The sequence below is a fragment of the Lissotriton helveticus genome, chromosome 8 (genome assembly GCF_964261635.1).
Source record: "Lissotriton helveticus chromosome 8, aLisHel1.1, whole genome shotgun sequence".
Classification (NCBI taxonomy): Eukaryota; Metazoa; Chordata; class Amphibia; order Caudata; family Salamandridae; genus Lissotriton; species Lissotriton helveticus.
In genome coordinates this window covers 166,029,416-166,044,139 of record NC_136069.1, presented here as the reverse complement: position 1 = coordinate 166,044,139, position 14,724 = coordinate 166,029,416, and the positions used below count along the sequence as shown (strand labels likewise).

At 44.9% G+C, this 14,724-nt stretch overlaps 1 protein-coding gene across 2 annotated transcripts in view; it reads left to right on the top strand.

The window, feature by feature from the left end:
• IGSF5 (immunoglobulin superfamily member 5) overlaps positions 1-14,724 on the top strand; it is a 931,320-nt gene that overhangs the window by 813,212 nt on the left and 103,384 nt on the right. For both annotated transcript variants that reach the window (XM_078656819.1, XM_078656820.1), the window contains one exon: positions 6,053-6,126. In XM_078656819.1, the coding sequence (XP_078512945.1) occupies positions 6,053-6,126 (74 nt within the window). The remainder of the gene's footprint in view (positions 1-6,052; positions 6,127-14,724) is intronic.

The window sequence follows — 14,724 nt, the reverse complement described above, 5'->3', positions numbered from 1 at the left end:
ACAGATCTCCAGTTAATCATTTGCCACTGACCTGGTCAGTGTGACTGCTCTCCCCCCACGCAGCTCCACCACTAAGTATTGCCCCCTGAGCCCCGAGGTCTGTTGCAGGGTGTTCGAGGCCTTCCTCCACCTGCCTGCACCTCATCCCTAGTGGTCCTGTGGGAAGGCACTCTGCTCTTCTGCTGCTCTGCCTCGCTTGCCTCTTCTTTGTGCCCTTTTTACATAACATAATATGTGTATTTGTAAAGGGCATGTTCACCACAAATGGGGTATCTTGACGCTGAATAACAGATGTTTATTGTTACTAGGCCTGGGCGGTGAACTTCGCTCCGTTTGTGGAGTTTGCGGAGTTTTCTGCACTTTGCACTCCCGGGAGTTCGTGGAGTGCAGAAAACTCCGCTTCGCGATGTGTAGTGGAAGTTCTTCCTCGCTCGCGATCGCGAACGGTAAGTTCGCGAGCGCGAGTTGCCGCACGTGTAGAATTTCTACCCGAGTGACAGGAATACCAGCACAGCAAAACTCCGCGAACTACACCAACTCAATTGTACACATTTTATCAACCTCAGATGGATGAAAGGCTGAATGGACCAGCCAGGATTTGAACCTGTGACCATGAAGTCGAACACAGACCCCTGCAGTGGATGCATTAGTCCACTGATCCACCGGACACTGTCTCCTTGACTTTTCACTCTTTCCCTCTGCTCTCTCCTTGATTTTTCCCCCTTTCCCTCTGCTCTCTCCCTTGTTTTTCACTCTTTCAGTCTGCTCTCTCCTTTGTTTTTTACTCTTTCCCTCTTCCTGCTCTTTCCTTCATTTTCCCCTGCTGCTGCCCCCGTGGTGCCTCCCCCTCCAGTGTGTAACCCTGATTCCTACTTAATGGCAGCCGCTGGCACACCAAAGGCACGTCAAAGGCAAGCCTGTCTTCACCTGTCTGGGACTCGACCGTGACCAGCACCAAGGGATCTTGGTCCCCTGACCCGCCTCTGCTACAACTCCAGCACCCTCCACGATCTCAACCCCGGACGCAACAACGGCCAGCTCTCGACCCCGACTAACACCCACGGCTCTTTCTTCTGTCTACACTGCTGCCGCACCTTCACTTACCTCCGCAACTCAGCAACATCTCCCAGACTATCGGACATCACCGATAACAAACCACTCAACTGCATCCTCCTTAATGTACGCTCCCTATTCAAGCACGCAATAGAAATCTGGGACCTCCTCAACATCTACTCACCCAATGTTGCCTTCCTCCTAGAAACCTGGACCAATGGCAACTCAGCACCAGACATCACTATCCCCATTCCAGATGGAAACAAGATCCTGCATAAGGACCACCCCATCCGCTGAGGAGGAGGCATCGCCAAAGTTCACAACAGCACCCTCCGCATGACCACCCTCCCAGACGACACAACAAACCTCATGGAGCACCTTCACTTCCAGATCCAGACCAATCCCAAAACGGCTCTGTCTCGGACCCTTAACTACAGGCTGCCTGTCCTTTACCAATGCCATCACTGACTTCATCGCACCCCACGCCCTCGCATCCACAGACTACATCCTACTCGGGGACCTAAACTTCCACCTGGATAATCACGATGACTCAAACACCGCTTCCCTCTTAGAGAACCTCTGCAACTTATGACTGAATCAACTAGTCACCAACCCCACACACACAGCGGGACACACCCTCAACCTCGTCTTCACCACTGCATCCACTACTCCTTAAAAAAAAAACACAATACACAGGCACTCTCACCCCCACCTCTGCAGAAACTAGAACAACATTACCAAGACCAGCTCACCTCCACCCTCAGCAGCACTCTACCACCGACCACATCAGACACAAACACTGGAGCACAGAACCTCAACCGCTGGATCACAAACTGCGCCGACACACTCGCCCCCCTCAAGAAAGCCACCGGAAGATACATCAAGAAAGCAAGCTGGTTCACCCCAGCACTCTAAGAATCCAGACACTCCTGCAGACAACTCAAAAAGACATGGAGGAACAACAAGACCCAGGAAACACTTGCTGCCCACAAAGCAGCTACCACCACACACCACCAGCTCATCAAATCCAGAATGAATAAATCCCTCCAAGACAGAATCCTCACCAATGCACACAACACCAAAAAGCTCATCTCCATCATCAAGGAATTTGCCAAACCTTGCAGTGAAGCAACAGTCGTCCCACCTTCCACGACCTCAGCAACAAACTCCGCACCTTCTTCCACCACAAGATTAAGATGATCTACGGCAACTTCGACAACGAAGACCACAACACCGCTCCAGGTCTCACCTCATGCGACGTCACCCAACAGACCCTGCTCACATGGATCCCGCTCATGACAGAAGACACCCTGAAGACCATGAAAAGCGTCCACTCTGGAGCACCATCAGACCCCTGCCCACACCACATCTTCCACAGACCTGCCTCTTCCATCACACCCAAACTACGTCGGACGATCAACTGCTCCTTTGAGACCGCCACTTTTTCCGATGACTGCAAACATGCTGAAGTCATCCTTCTCCTGAAGAAACCCTCAGCTGACCTATCGGTCCTCAAGAACTTTAGGCTCATCTCCCTCTGCAGCCAAGGTCATTGAAAAGACCCAGCTAGCAAACTTCATCGAAGCTAACAACATCTTCCAATCCAGATTCCGAAACAACCACAGCACCCAGACTGCCCTACTCGCTGACACTGACGACATCCGCTCCCTCATCGACCAAGGTGAAATGGCAACCCTCATTCTCCTGGGCCTCCCAGCAGCATTCAACATCGTCTCCCACAGCACCCTAGCCACCAGACTCCACAACGCTGGTATCCACGGCAAGGCCCTCAACTGGATAGGTCCCTTCCTTACCGGCAAAACTCAGCAGGTTAGACTCCCTCTCTACCTCTCAGACCAACTGCAGAGTGCTCCAGGGCTCTTCCCTCAGTCCCACCCTCTTCAACGTCTACATGGCCCCCTCTAAACCATCATCAGGAACCACAGGCTCCACATTGTCTATTACGCCGAGGACCTCCCGCTGGTCCTCTCCGTCACCAATGAACCCAACATCACCAAACACATCTTCCAAGAAGGGATGAAAGCCGTCACCACCTGGGTGAAGAACAGTTACCTGAAAATCTCAACTCAGAAAAACCAGAAGTCCTCATCCTTGGCTCCACCCCCTCCTCAATGAATGACTCCTTGCGGCCCTCCGCCATCAGAAATCCCCCACCCTGATGGACCACACTCGAAACCTCGGCATCATACAAGACTCACCACTCACAATGAACCGCCATATCAATGCCGTTTCCTCGACCTGCTTCACCACCCTCCTTATGCTCTGAAAGACTTTCAGATGGATCCCAACTGAATATCGAAAAACCGTCACGCATGCACGCACTCATCGGCAACATCCTGGACTACGGCAATGCTCTCTACACCAGATTCAGTAAGAAACTCCTTCGCAAACTCCAGACTGTCCAGAACGCCGCAAGAAGAATAAACTTCAAACTCCTCACCCACACATACAAGGCCCATCACAACACCCACCGGACCTGCATACCTGAATAATCTCCTCTCCTTCCACGCACCCAAAAGACACCTGTGATAAGCCCAGCTCTATCCGGCCACCGTCCCTCCTATCAACAAGACTAGAATGGGTGGAAAGTCCTTCGCCTACCTCGCAGCCAAAGCCTGGAACACCCTACCAATCCTCCTCCAGCAATCTCCCACATTGCCCCAGTTCAGAAACAACCTCAATATCTAGCTCTTTGGATGACCCCAGCACACTACAGAGCCACCCCCTGCCCCCTGCCCCCAGCGCCTTGAGACCCTCACGGGTGAGTAGTTGCACTTTGCAACCCTGATTAATTCATTGCAACTGAGTGTTGGTACAGCACACGCGGGATATCCTTGGACACATGCTGCTTATTTCCAGTACTGTTTTTCTCATATCCAGTCCCACAAATAAGTCCAAGGAGGCCAAAAGACCATTCCTCCAAATTGCAAACCTTGGAATAGCTTGCCTTGCATTCCTAAAGTCTTCCAGTTCCACAAGCACTCTTGATCCTCAATCAGTTCAGGGACACTGGAGCTCATCAAAACTCTGCTTTCAAGGGTGTGTTCCCTTTTATACCTACCTGTAACAAAAGGGCTACCAAGACTTGAAATGGCTGAAATCTCACAAGACTTTGCAGGAGCAAATTAAATCTTATGAAACTCATGTCACTCATCAGTGATACTAATAAAAACACTTATTTGAAAATGTGTTTGAAGATAATGCTCTACCTAGTTGTAAATAAAGATTATTTCAGATCTATTTCTTTGGAGTTGATGTGTTTCTGCAAATTTGTGAGTAAACAATTTCCTGTTTAGAATACAAACCCATGTATATACACTTTAGATAGGGTGTATGAGACAGATGTACATGTATACCCCTTAAATAAGTTGGGCGATATGGTGCAAACCCATGTATGTACTTTAGATACAGAGGATGGGACATACAAATATGTTTACGCTCTAAACAGGGTCGACGGAACATCTACCAAAATCCTGACCATGATGTCCTTTGATTACTTTTAGCAAATAACCTGTTTACTCCACCTCTAAAAATTATCTTATGCAGATAATGATAATATTAGACTACTTGAAATACTGAAATATCTAGCTGTGAGGTGTTATGGATTTGCTTTTTGATACACTAGAGGAGCTTAGACATTTGAAAGAGTTGATCATCTGTAGATAATACGCTAAAAGTAGCTACAATTCCGTCTTGTAAGAGCAATTTTTATATTTGCAAATTAGCCTGCAGATATCTGTTTTGTGGAATATACAGCGAAACAATCTGTGGTAGGCATCTAGATGTGTAAAGTGCTGACATTGTTTGGCTCACTATCTGCTAAATCTGTCAAACAGTGAGATTTGAAAATGTGTGTACAGATCTAAATAAGAACTACTTTCTTGCTTTAGTTCCATTGCATAACTGTTGAGCTTATCTAAACCATATTTGCTAAGAGGGGGTTTGAGTTACTTTTGTATCACCAACTAAATGCAAAACTTTATGCTGGGATTTACTATCCATAGCAAATCAGGGTTTTGCGTTAGGTAGTTTCAAAAGTAACTCAACGTTGTCCTGTGTTCTGCTTTGTGTTGCTTTATATCATTCATTTTTTCCATGGATGCTACATGTGTGTGCCCATGAAATCACGCATGAGTTTTGACACAAATCTCCATCTGCAAACATTTGTAGACAAGGATTTGCGCCAAAATCATACACCTTCCAAAGGCAGGCATAACAGGGAGAAATGTTTTCATTTTTCCTCGCTTTTCCTACTTTGCAAGTGTGCTGCATTGTACAGCATACATATACAGCAGGAAAAGAATTAAAGACAGTTTTTGTGCTAGAAGGGTCCCCTTCCTGTATAAGAACTATTTCTTACAGAATGCACACACTCTTGCACTATGATGCAAGGTGTCTGCCCTGTTTCATCGCATCCTAAAATACACAAGCACAGGGAAAATGGAAAACTGTGCTATATCTTAGTAGATATGATGCTTTTCTGCTCTTCCCCTTTCATGAATTTCTCAACTTTATCATAAATTTGGACCTGTGTGTCACTGCAGAGAAGACACACCACACTCACATCAACTTGAACTGATAGTTGATGCCCCTCATAACAGGAACACTAACAATCTCTGATTTGTTTGGTCTTGCTGGGTCCCATCGATGAGCTTGAGTTCCATTGGAACAGTGAGCTTGGATCATGTGTGGAGATACCTACACCACATAGAGTGACTCACTTAGCTCAGACTTTATGGATGGAAATGCTTCATTCAGTCTGAACCAGTGGTGATTGCTCTGGGTGCATTCCTTTCTATAGCTCTTTGCCATTACAGAGAAGAGCCAACCAAACACAAGTCAGTATTGGCCCCACCCCCAAAATGAGCGAGACACTCCAAAATACTGCTGGATATGTTTAGAGGGGAGTGTTCTATTGACCTGGATTGTTTCTTCGCTATGCTTTTGATTGACATTAATTTGCCTTCTTTTATTTTAGAAACTCCATCGGAAGCATCAAGTATCTCAAACTCTTTTGGCGCAGAACAAAATTTGGGCAGATACACCACTCATGTAAGTGTAAAAACAAGTCATTCATTGAGATGGCTACTGTAATTTTTGGTGTTTTATGTAGTGAGACCACATTCGAGAATGGGGTTTCAGAACACAGTCTTATCTTACTGTAAAGGCAGTGAATGCAAAGGACCTGTGTTGGACCTGCCCCTTTTTGTAGGGTTATCCCCAAATGTTTTGCCTTCCTCCGCCTATTTTCCTGACATTCTTTTTGTTGGCTTTAGGACTCTGGGCACTTTACTACTGCTAATCAGTGCTAAAATGCATGTGCTCTCCCTTCTCTAAAACATGATATGATTGGTTTTATCCTGTTTTTCATATTTAATTTACTTGTAAGGACATTGTAAAGTTTTATACCATATACCCAGGGCCTGTAAATTAAATGGTACTAGTCGGGCCTGCAGCACTGCTTGTGCCACCCACAGAGGTAGCTGTGCAAACCCGTCTCAGGCCTGCCACTGCAGGGCCTGTTTGCACAGTTTACTGCTACCTTGACCTGACATTTAAAACTACTTGCCAAGCCTTAATTTTCCCTTTTACTACATATAGGTCACCCCTAAGGTAGGCCCTAGGTAACCCTATGGGCAGGGTGCTGTCTAAGTAAAAAGTAGGTTATGTGCCTTAATTGTGTGGCATGTCCTGGTAGTGACAAACAGCCTATTTTGTTTTTCACTACTTTAGGCGTACTCCTCTCATTGGCTAGCCTTGGGAATTCCCTTATATGTGTTTCAGTAGTAATTCCTGATCTGCAAGGAGTGGTGTTGCCATGTTTGGTATGTTTGGTATGTTTAGAATGGTAGTGATAAATCTTGCTTACTGGTGTAGTTGGATTTTACATTACTAGTTTAGAAATGCCTCTTTTAGAAAGTGGACATTTCTCTGTGCTTATGACTATTTGTGCTATGCAACCTGACTCCAGTCCATTTTTAGGGCTGGCAGCTACACTTGTTCATACTTTCCAGACAGCCACAACACAGGAAGGGCTGTCTGTGACAGGGTTATATCTGCAGTCATCTGCATACTGATGGTGTTCCTAGGCTGGGAGAGAGAGGGGCGTTCATACTTTACATTTGTATAGGTTTTTTCCTGCCCTCACACAAAGGGCTGATTTACCACCTACTGATGTCTGGAGCCAAGGCTGGGTTGAAAGAGATTGTTGCACACTTCTAAAGGTTCTTGTGAAGTCACTCCTTTGATGTACTTATCAGTGTAAGTACAAGGGCTCTGACCCCAGGTTGGGGAATCATTTTTGGATCTGGAACTAAACCTCTGTCAGAGGACTGCTGCGCTGCTAAAATGACTCATCTGGACTGCTTTTCCATTTGTTGCCCTACTAACTGCTGTGCTGCTTAAAGGACTCAACTACTCTGCTTTTCTTCTTGTTGCCCTGCTGCCCCCTGACTCTGCTCTCACATAACACTGCGTGGGACTTGTAAACAGATGTTGCTGGTTCTCCAATCTCCACATTGCCAGAGGACAGCTGTGTTGCCAGGAGAAACCGCCAATGTTGGTAAACTGCCTCGTGCAAGTGTTTTCCCATGGCTTGTAGACTTGCCCCCTGTCCTCCTACAAACTCAGGGCCACAAAAGATTGCCCTGGGCACTTCTGCTGTAGGACTCTATTCACTAGGAGTCATGCACCAGCGTGCTCTGCAGAGGAGCTGTGATTGATTGTTCTTGGATCCATGTTCCCTTATTGCTACTGACGTGCTTGTGGGGAACGTTGGTGATTTATGTGTCTCCTAACCTACTGCTGCATGTCATGGCCTGATATTATAATTCATGTTGTTTTGATTCTTGCAGGATAACGAGTACTATCTCATGATTTGCATAATATGCACAGTACTTATGGTTCATATCATTGTGGTGCTGTTTTATGTATAACATACTATGTATATTTTTATATAATAATGTGTGGAGTCTATTTTTGGTGTATTTTTGGTGTTTCTGTGGGAGTGTGTCGTGCAAAAGCTTTACACATTGCCTCTGATGATAAACCTGACTGCTACACGCCAAGCTACCAGAGAGTGAGCACAGGTTATCTTGGTGTGCAACTTACTTGCCCTGACTATAGTGGTGGGTTCTGACTGGCTTAAGTGCATACCCTAGCCAACCCAAAGCCCCATTTCTAACAACTTGTAACTTGCAATTGCATTCCAAATGTCTTAATGTGTCAATAAATGGCCAAGAGAGGGGCACTCAAATGGATGCCTCTTTCACATCTATGAAACAGAAAAGACCCAAATCTTAATTTTATTTGTTATTTCTATGGCCTGAACATTGTATTAGAACACAGTGGGATGCATCAGACTTCTATCGACAGACATCAGTAATTGATGAGGGGTCAGATGCAAGTCGACAGATACCTATGGTGCAGTCAAATGCTTTGTAGACCATGTTACCTTTCAGATATTTCAGAACATTTCAGAACTTTTCAGGTTTGGAAGTAGGGAGTCCCACTGTCAGGTAGATTTCTCAGGGGCAGTACTCTCTCGGAATCCCACCTTCAGCAGCTCCTACTCTACAGTTTACCACACTAAAGTACTGTTGTGGCCAGTCGACGGGAAAGGTTTGGGGAGGGTACTGTGGGAATGGTGGTCGCATATCTAGTCCCAAGAAGGAGTCCAATGGAGCCCAGAAGACCATGGCTCCCAAATATGAACCTTGGAGTGACTTCCCGTGCAACCCTGGGTAGTCAATCAATGTGTTTGGCGACAGAAGCTCATTAACTGAATAAGGACTGTGAGCGGGAGACGGACGAGGAAGTAATCACAGGTTTTGTCGATGTAATGAGTGCTGCCTCTTAAGGATGTGGCTCAGGAATCAGGTTTGAGACTTGGAGGCTCAATTATCCTGTGATTCTGAGCAAATTACTTCATCTCCCCGTGCCTACAAAAATGAATGTGTGTGTCTGTAATGCAACTGGTGCTCATGTAAAGCGCTCTGATTCCTTCGGGTCTAGTTCACGCTATAGATGACTGCAACAAAAAAACACATTTGCGAAAATGAAAACATAAGGACACCTACATGCATGCATCATTCTCTAGAATAGAGGGGCTGGGGACGTTTTCAGCCTTAGTCGCTTGCTTTCCAAACGCTCGAGCTGTTTCAGAAGCATCTTGGCTCTGCAGAGCATCTCTGCGGTACTGTGGTCCGGGAAAGCCCTCTCCAGGGACTCATTGTTAATATCACTGTCTGCTTCCGCCCCTCCTCGAGTCGGAGGAAGCCATTACTGCGGCTGCTGGAACAAAATTGCGCACATTCGTTATCCGACAGTCCTCCCCTGCAACGCTTTCAATAATGCACGAGGAGTTAGAGTAGGATGCGAGACATGATTGCTGAACTGAGCAACGCATCAAATATTCTTAAATGCGTTCTTCCGGTGACGGATGTTCCTTTACAGAGAGGATTTCGTAAATGAATGCACCGAGGGACCAAGTAAACAGCGCTCACATCCATGTTTATGCCCAAAGTGTAAAAATGATTTCACGAGCTACCGCTATATGTATCAAGCTATTTAGCATTCGCAAAGGCCGAAATTCTGCGAATTTCGGCCTTTGCGAATGCTAATTAGACAAATGGAATGTATCAAACTAGTTTGATGCAAAATAAGGAATAGCAAAATTTGCTAATCCTTATTTTGCGATTGCACTTAAGGAATTGCAAATTTTGCGATTCCTTAAATGCAATGTATCAAACAAATAAAATGCAAAAAATGCCATTAAGGATTAGCAAATTACCACCAACTTCTAGTTGGTGGTAATTTGCGAATTCTTATCAAAAATCTTTTTTGATAAAAACCAAAGGTGCCATATGACGCCCATACATGCCCTTAGGGCATGTATGTGCGCCATATGCCCCCAAATGTCTTTTTCAGGGGTGCAGCAGGGTGTTCTTGAGACACCCCTGCACCCTTGGAAACATCCCTAATTTGCGATCAGCAAATTGCTAATTGCAAATTGCACTTTCATTCCTATGGGCCTCCTGGCCCATGGAAATGAAGGGGTAATTTGCGATTGATAATTTGCTAATCTCAAATTAAGGAATGCTAAGGAATCGCTATTGGAAAGCGATTTTGTACATACATACCGTTTTGCATTTCCTAAATAGCGATTCCTTAAAATTCGCTATTTAGGAAATGCAAAATGGTTTGTTGATACATATAGCGGTTAATCTTTTCCCGTCGAAGCGGTGCTTCTGACTTCACTCTGCACTGTTGCAAAAGTGGAGCAGATGGTGTTTTGCACTGACTGTGGAACAGCAAATCAGACAAGGTTTGCTCCAGTACACGTTGCACGAAGATTGTTCCACCAGTGCCAAAAATAGATCAACACATGTTGCTATATTTTTGCGAAGTTTACATAATGAGGACTGGAAGTTGTAAACTTGCTTCTGTTTTTTAAATTCGAGTTTGAGTCGATTTCAGTTATTTTCGTGGTGTATTGCGGAAATATATCTATAAATCCATACAATTATTAAATTCATAAAACATTCATAATATCTCGGGCCAGTTACTTCCTCGATTTATGAATGAGGCATAAATAGTACAAAAGAAGTTTATTTATTTGAAAAGGTATTCATGGATCAAAAATGTTTTTTGCTATCGCATTTTATTACGCATGGAATTACAGGGTAAAGATGGGAAGTGTATTTTTCTACAATTGATTTACAATCTCTTTTCCCTATTTTTGCCCTAAGGGCCAGATTTGTAATGGGCTTGTGTTGCCCTCGCGTGACGCAAATCGTCATCAAAACACAGAAGATGATGGACGGAATGTTGTGCAATGGCAAAACATTCACCCCCAGTCACAGATCTGGGTTTAATTCATCGTTATTTTGCTCACCAAGCCACCCCAGTTCAGACATGGCCATATGCAAATCAGTCTTGACCCAGTGCCTCATGGGAACAGTCCAGACCGAACTTCCAAGCTATGTCTTCGCTGGACCGAATCAAGCATCCTAGGACCAGTTTCTGGCTATCAGCCGTCTTCTATTGTGCAACATTCCGTCCATCAATTGTTGTTTTTGCATTTGTCACCCCGAGTGGCTCGGGTATGGTCAGACCTGGGTCCCGTGCTCACTACGCCACTGGAATTAAGCTAACCTGGCTGATGATGGTTGATAGCCAGAAACCGGTACTAGGATGCTTGATTCCGGTCCAGGGAAGACATGGCTTGGCAGTTCGGGCTGGACTGTTCCCATGAGGCACAGGGTCAAGACTGATTTGCATATGGCGATGTCTGAACTGGGGTGGTGTGGTGAACAAAATAACAATGGATTAAACCCAGATCTGTGACTGGCGGTGAATGTTTTGCCATTGTGCAACATTCCGTCAATCAATTGTTGTTTTTGCATTTGTCAACCCGAGTGGAACGGGTATGCTCAGACGAGTCCTATCCTGGCTGATGATGGCTGATAGCCAGAAACCAGTCCTAGGATGCTTGATTCCAGTCCAGGGAAGACATGGCTTGGCAGTTCGGGCTGGACTGTTCCCACGAGGCAATGGGTAAAGACTAATTTGCATATGGCCATGTCTGAACTGGGGTGGTGTGGTGAGCAAAATAACAATGGATGAAACCCAGATCTGTGACTGGGGGTGAATGCTTTGCCATTGTGCAACATTCCGTCCATCAATTGTTGTTTTTGCATTTGTCACCCCGAGTGGGACGGGTATGCTCAGACGTGAGTCCCGTGCTCTCCATGCCACTGGAATCAAGCTATCCTGGCTGATGACGGCTGATAGCCAGAAACTGGTCCTAGGATACTTGATTCCGGTCCAGGGAAGTCATGGCTTGGTCGTTCGGGCTGTACTGTTCCCATGAGGCACAGGGTAAAGACTGATTTGCATATGGCCATGTCTGAACTGGGCTGGTGTGGTGAGCAAAATAACGATGGATTAAACCCAGATCAGTGACTGGGGGTGAATGTTTTGCCATTGTGCAACATTCCGTCCATCAATTGTTGTTTTTGCAAATCGGTTTCTATTACTATGTCCCATGAAGAGACATTCCACAGGTGGGAGAAGGGGTCTCGTCTATGCGCAGGTTACCAAATTTACAAGCTTTTTAAGTGTCAGACCAGGTTCAACATGAATGTATTTCCAAACACAAATTATTTTATAAAAATATTTTCTTTCATTTATTAAAAATATATAAAAAACAAACCAATACATTGTCTCATGTACATTATACATCTTATTCTACACAAATCAATTTCAAATATTATTTGACTTAGTTTAAAAACTTGAATTTCTACACTTTGCTTATCAGCATAGTTCAAAAAATCTCACTGCAACATATTGTATAAAAACAGAGAAAAAAACAAACTGTCGACGCGGCGTTTCGGTGCCAAAGACAATCTTGCACCTTCTTCAGGATTTGTTCATTACAATGATATCCAGGTTTCTATTTTCTTCCTGGCACACCCCTTTCAGTCTTAGGAGCAAGTAGTCTCCAGTTGTATAGGCAGAAGATTTTCGTTGTTTTCTCTTCTGTATACTTTGACGTTTAATTCACTAGGTTTCATTTAAAGTTGATTAATAGGGACCATTTTCAATCCGATCCTTCTTTTTGATGTCATGGAAGTTTGGGGGACGCCTCTGGGAGCTACCACTTGCTGCTCTTTTATCGTTCTTCTCTTTACTTAATAAGTAGTGGTCTGCTCATGTGTTGATTTCCTCCTTTTCTTTTGTTAAATATGAAATCAGGGACCACTGTTTTGGAGTATTATCAATCTACTGCCAATTGTTTGTGGTAGCTGATATGCATGGCGTCCTCCCTCTTCATGCGTCGTCACTGGGTAGTTATAGTTAAGTCACCATTTCTATAGGAAATGCCATTTTTGATTTGCTAATAACTTTGAGCATATTTGGCAAATCTTCAAGAAACTTCAAGAAAAAGCGTTCCTTTCAGCCTAATTTGTGCATGGAAAGTTTCCGGGTGAGCCGCCAGTGGGAGTGGAGAAAAAAGGAGGGTTCCAAAACGCAAAATCCCAATGCATTTTCCAGAGACTGTTTTAGACAGCGCTACCGTAAAAACTGTTGAACGGCATTACACCAAATTTAGCAGGAAGATAGATCTTGGTCCAGAACGAATGCTTTTTGTGATTTGGTGTTAATTCGTTCAGTAGTTTCTGAGAAATAAAGGTACAAAAATATTTGTATATCTGCACATTTGGCTCCAAGGGACTCCTGCGAGAGTCTTGTGGGAGTGTCAATTTAAAAATAGAGGATTCTGATTGACCCAGGGAGCTTGGTTCCCCTTGGGGCACCTTGCTCCTGCGGGAGTCAGTGGTCTGATTAGCTGCCAGCAACATGAGAAAAGTGTTGCTGGTAGCCATTACAGGACTCCGGGACTTAGTTCCCTGTCCTGAATTACAAAAAAAATGATATAAAGGAGCAGGGTAGGGATATCCTGACACTTTAGGCCTCGTGGGGAGTCCCCAAAGGGCAACCCCTGGGGCCAATTTTTTTTTAAAAATCAACACATTTTGTAGTGATCCCACACAACTCCTGACTCGCCTGGTCTGCATTCTTTAATTAAGGCACATAAGGTGGTGGTGGCAAGCGAGCATTCATCAAATCTTCAATTAGACAATCCTCATCTTTCTCTGGTCTCTGGGGAGGGATATAACCCAGTCTCTCCCACCACACGCTCACAAAAAACCCTTCCTGATTCTGCAAAGCTTCTTTATTCATACCTTGCTCTCATTAGCTTTATCAGTTGTTTGTTGTTCCTATTCATTCAGTGCCTTAATCTCAACTGGTCGAGGTGGCTTCTTTCATTCATTTCTGCATCTTTGCAAATACTGCAATTGTTTCATTTCAAAGGAACACTCTCAGCCTTTATCAACATTTCATGCCCTGGCATTCCTCGGGGAGGGACTGCTGTACCTAACCTGCCTTTAATGGTAGATTTACCCATGACTTCAGGAGGGGAACCTACATCACATACACTTTGATGGAACCCCCTCTCCTGAAGCATTTTCATACTTGCAACTCTACAGGAGAAACCTGGCACAGTTTATCTACCATCCTTACCGGTGAGAATACCTGGGTAGGGTAAGGTTTTCAGTCACACTTGCCTGTAATCTCTAATAAACTTTCACATTCGGAAGGGCCTACCTCTTCAGCAGAATCACCCATACACCTGAGGGTAAACCGACACCCCCCTGAAGGAAGAAACACACTTTGTTTCTCCAGTCTTCCCCTTATGCATTCGCCCCATGCAGATGGATAAGGAAAGAAACCTGACATACCTTTCACCCCTCACAGGTGACCTGACTGCAGTCTATCTTTTTTACTTCAGTTACATTTTTACTCCTCATGCCCTACCCTATGCCTATAGGTGCTCTTAAAGAACTACTAGGGTTACACATGAGCCACTTACCAGTACAGCCAAGTTGAGCCCATGCACAGAGGTCAGAATAATAGGGGTCAATCCAGCTATTTAACATGCATTACACATCTGCCACCCTCACCACGACTTTGCTGCTGTGAATCCTCCGATCCACGATAAGTGTTTTTCCACCACTTTTGTCAACTTCCGGTCCCTAAATAAAAATGTTAAGGAAATTTCTTCTTTGAAAGTGAAGTTCATTA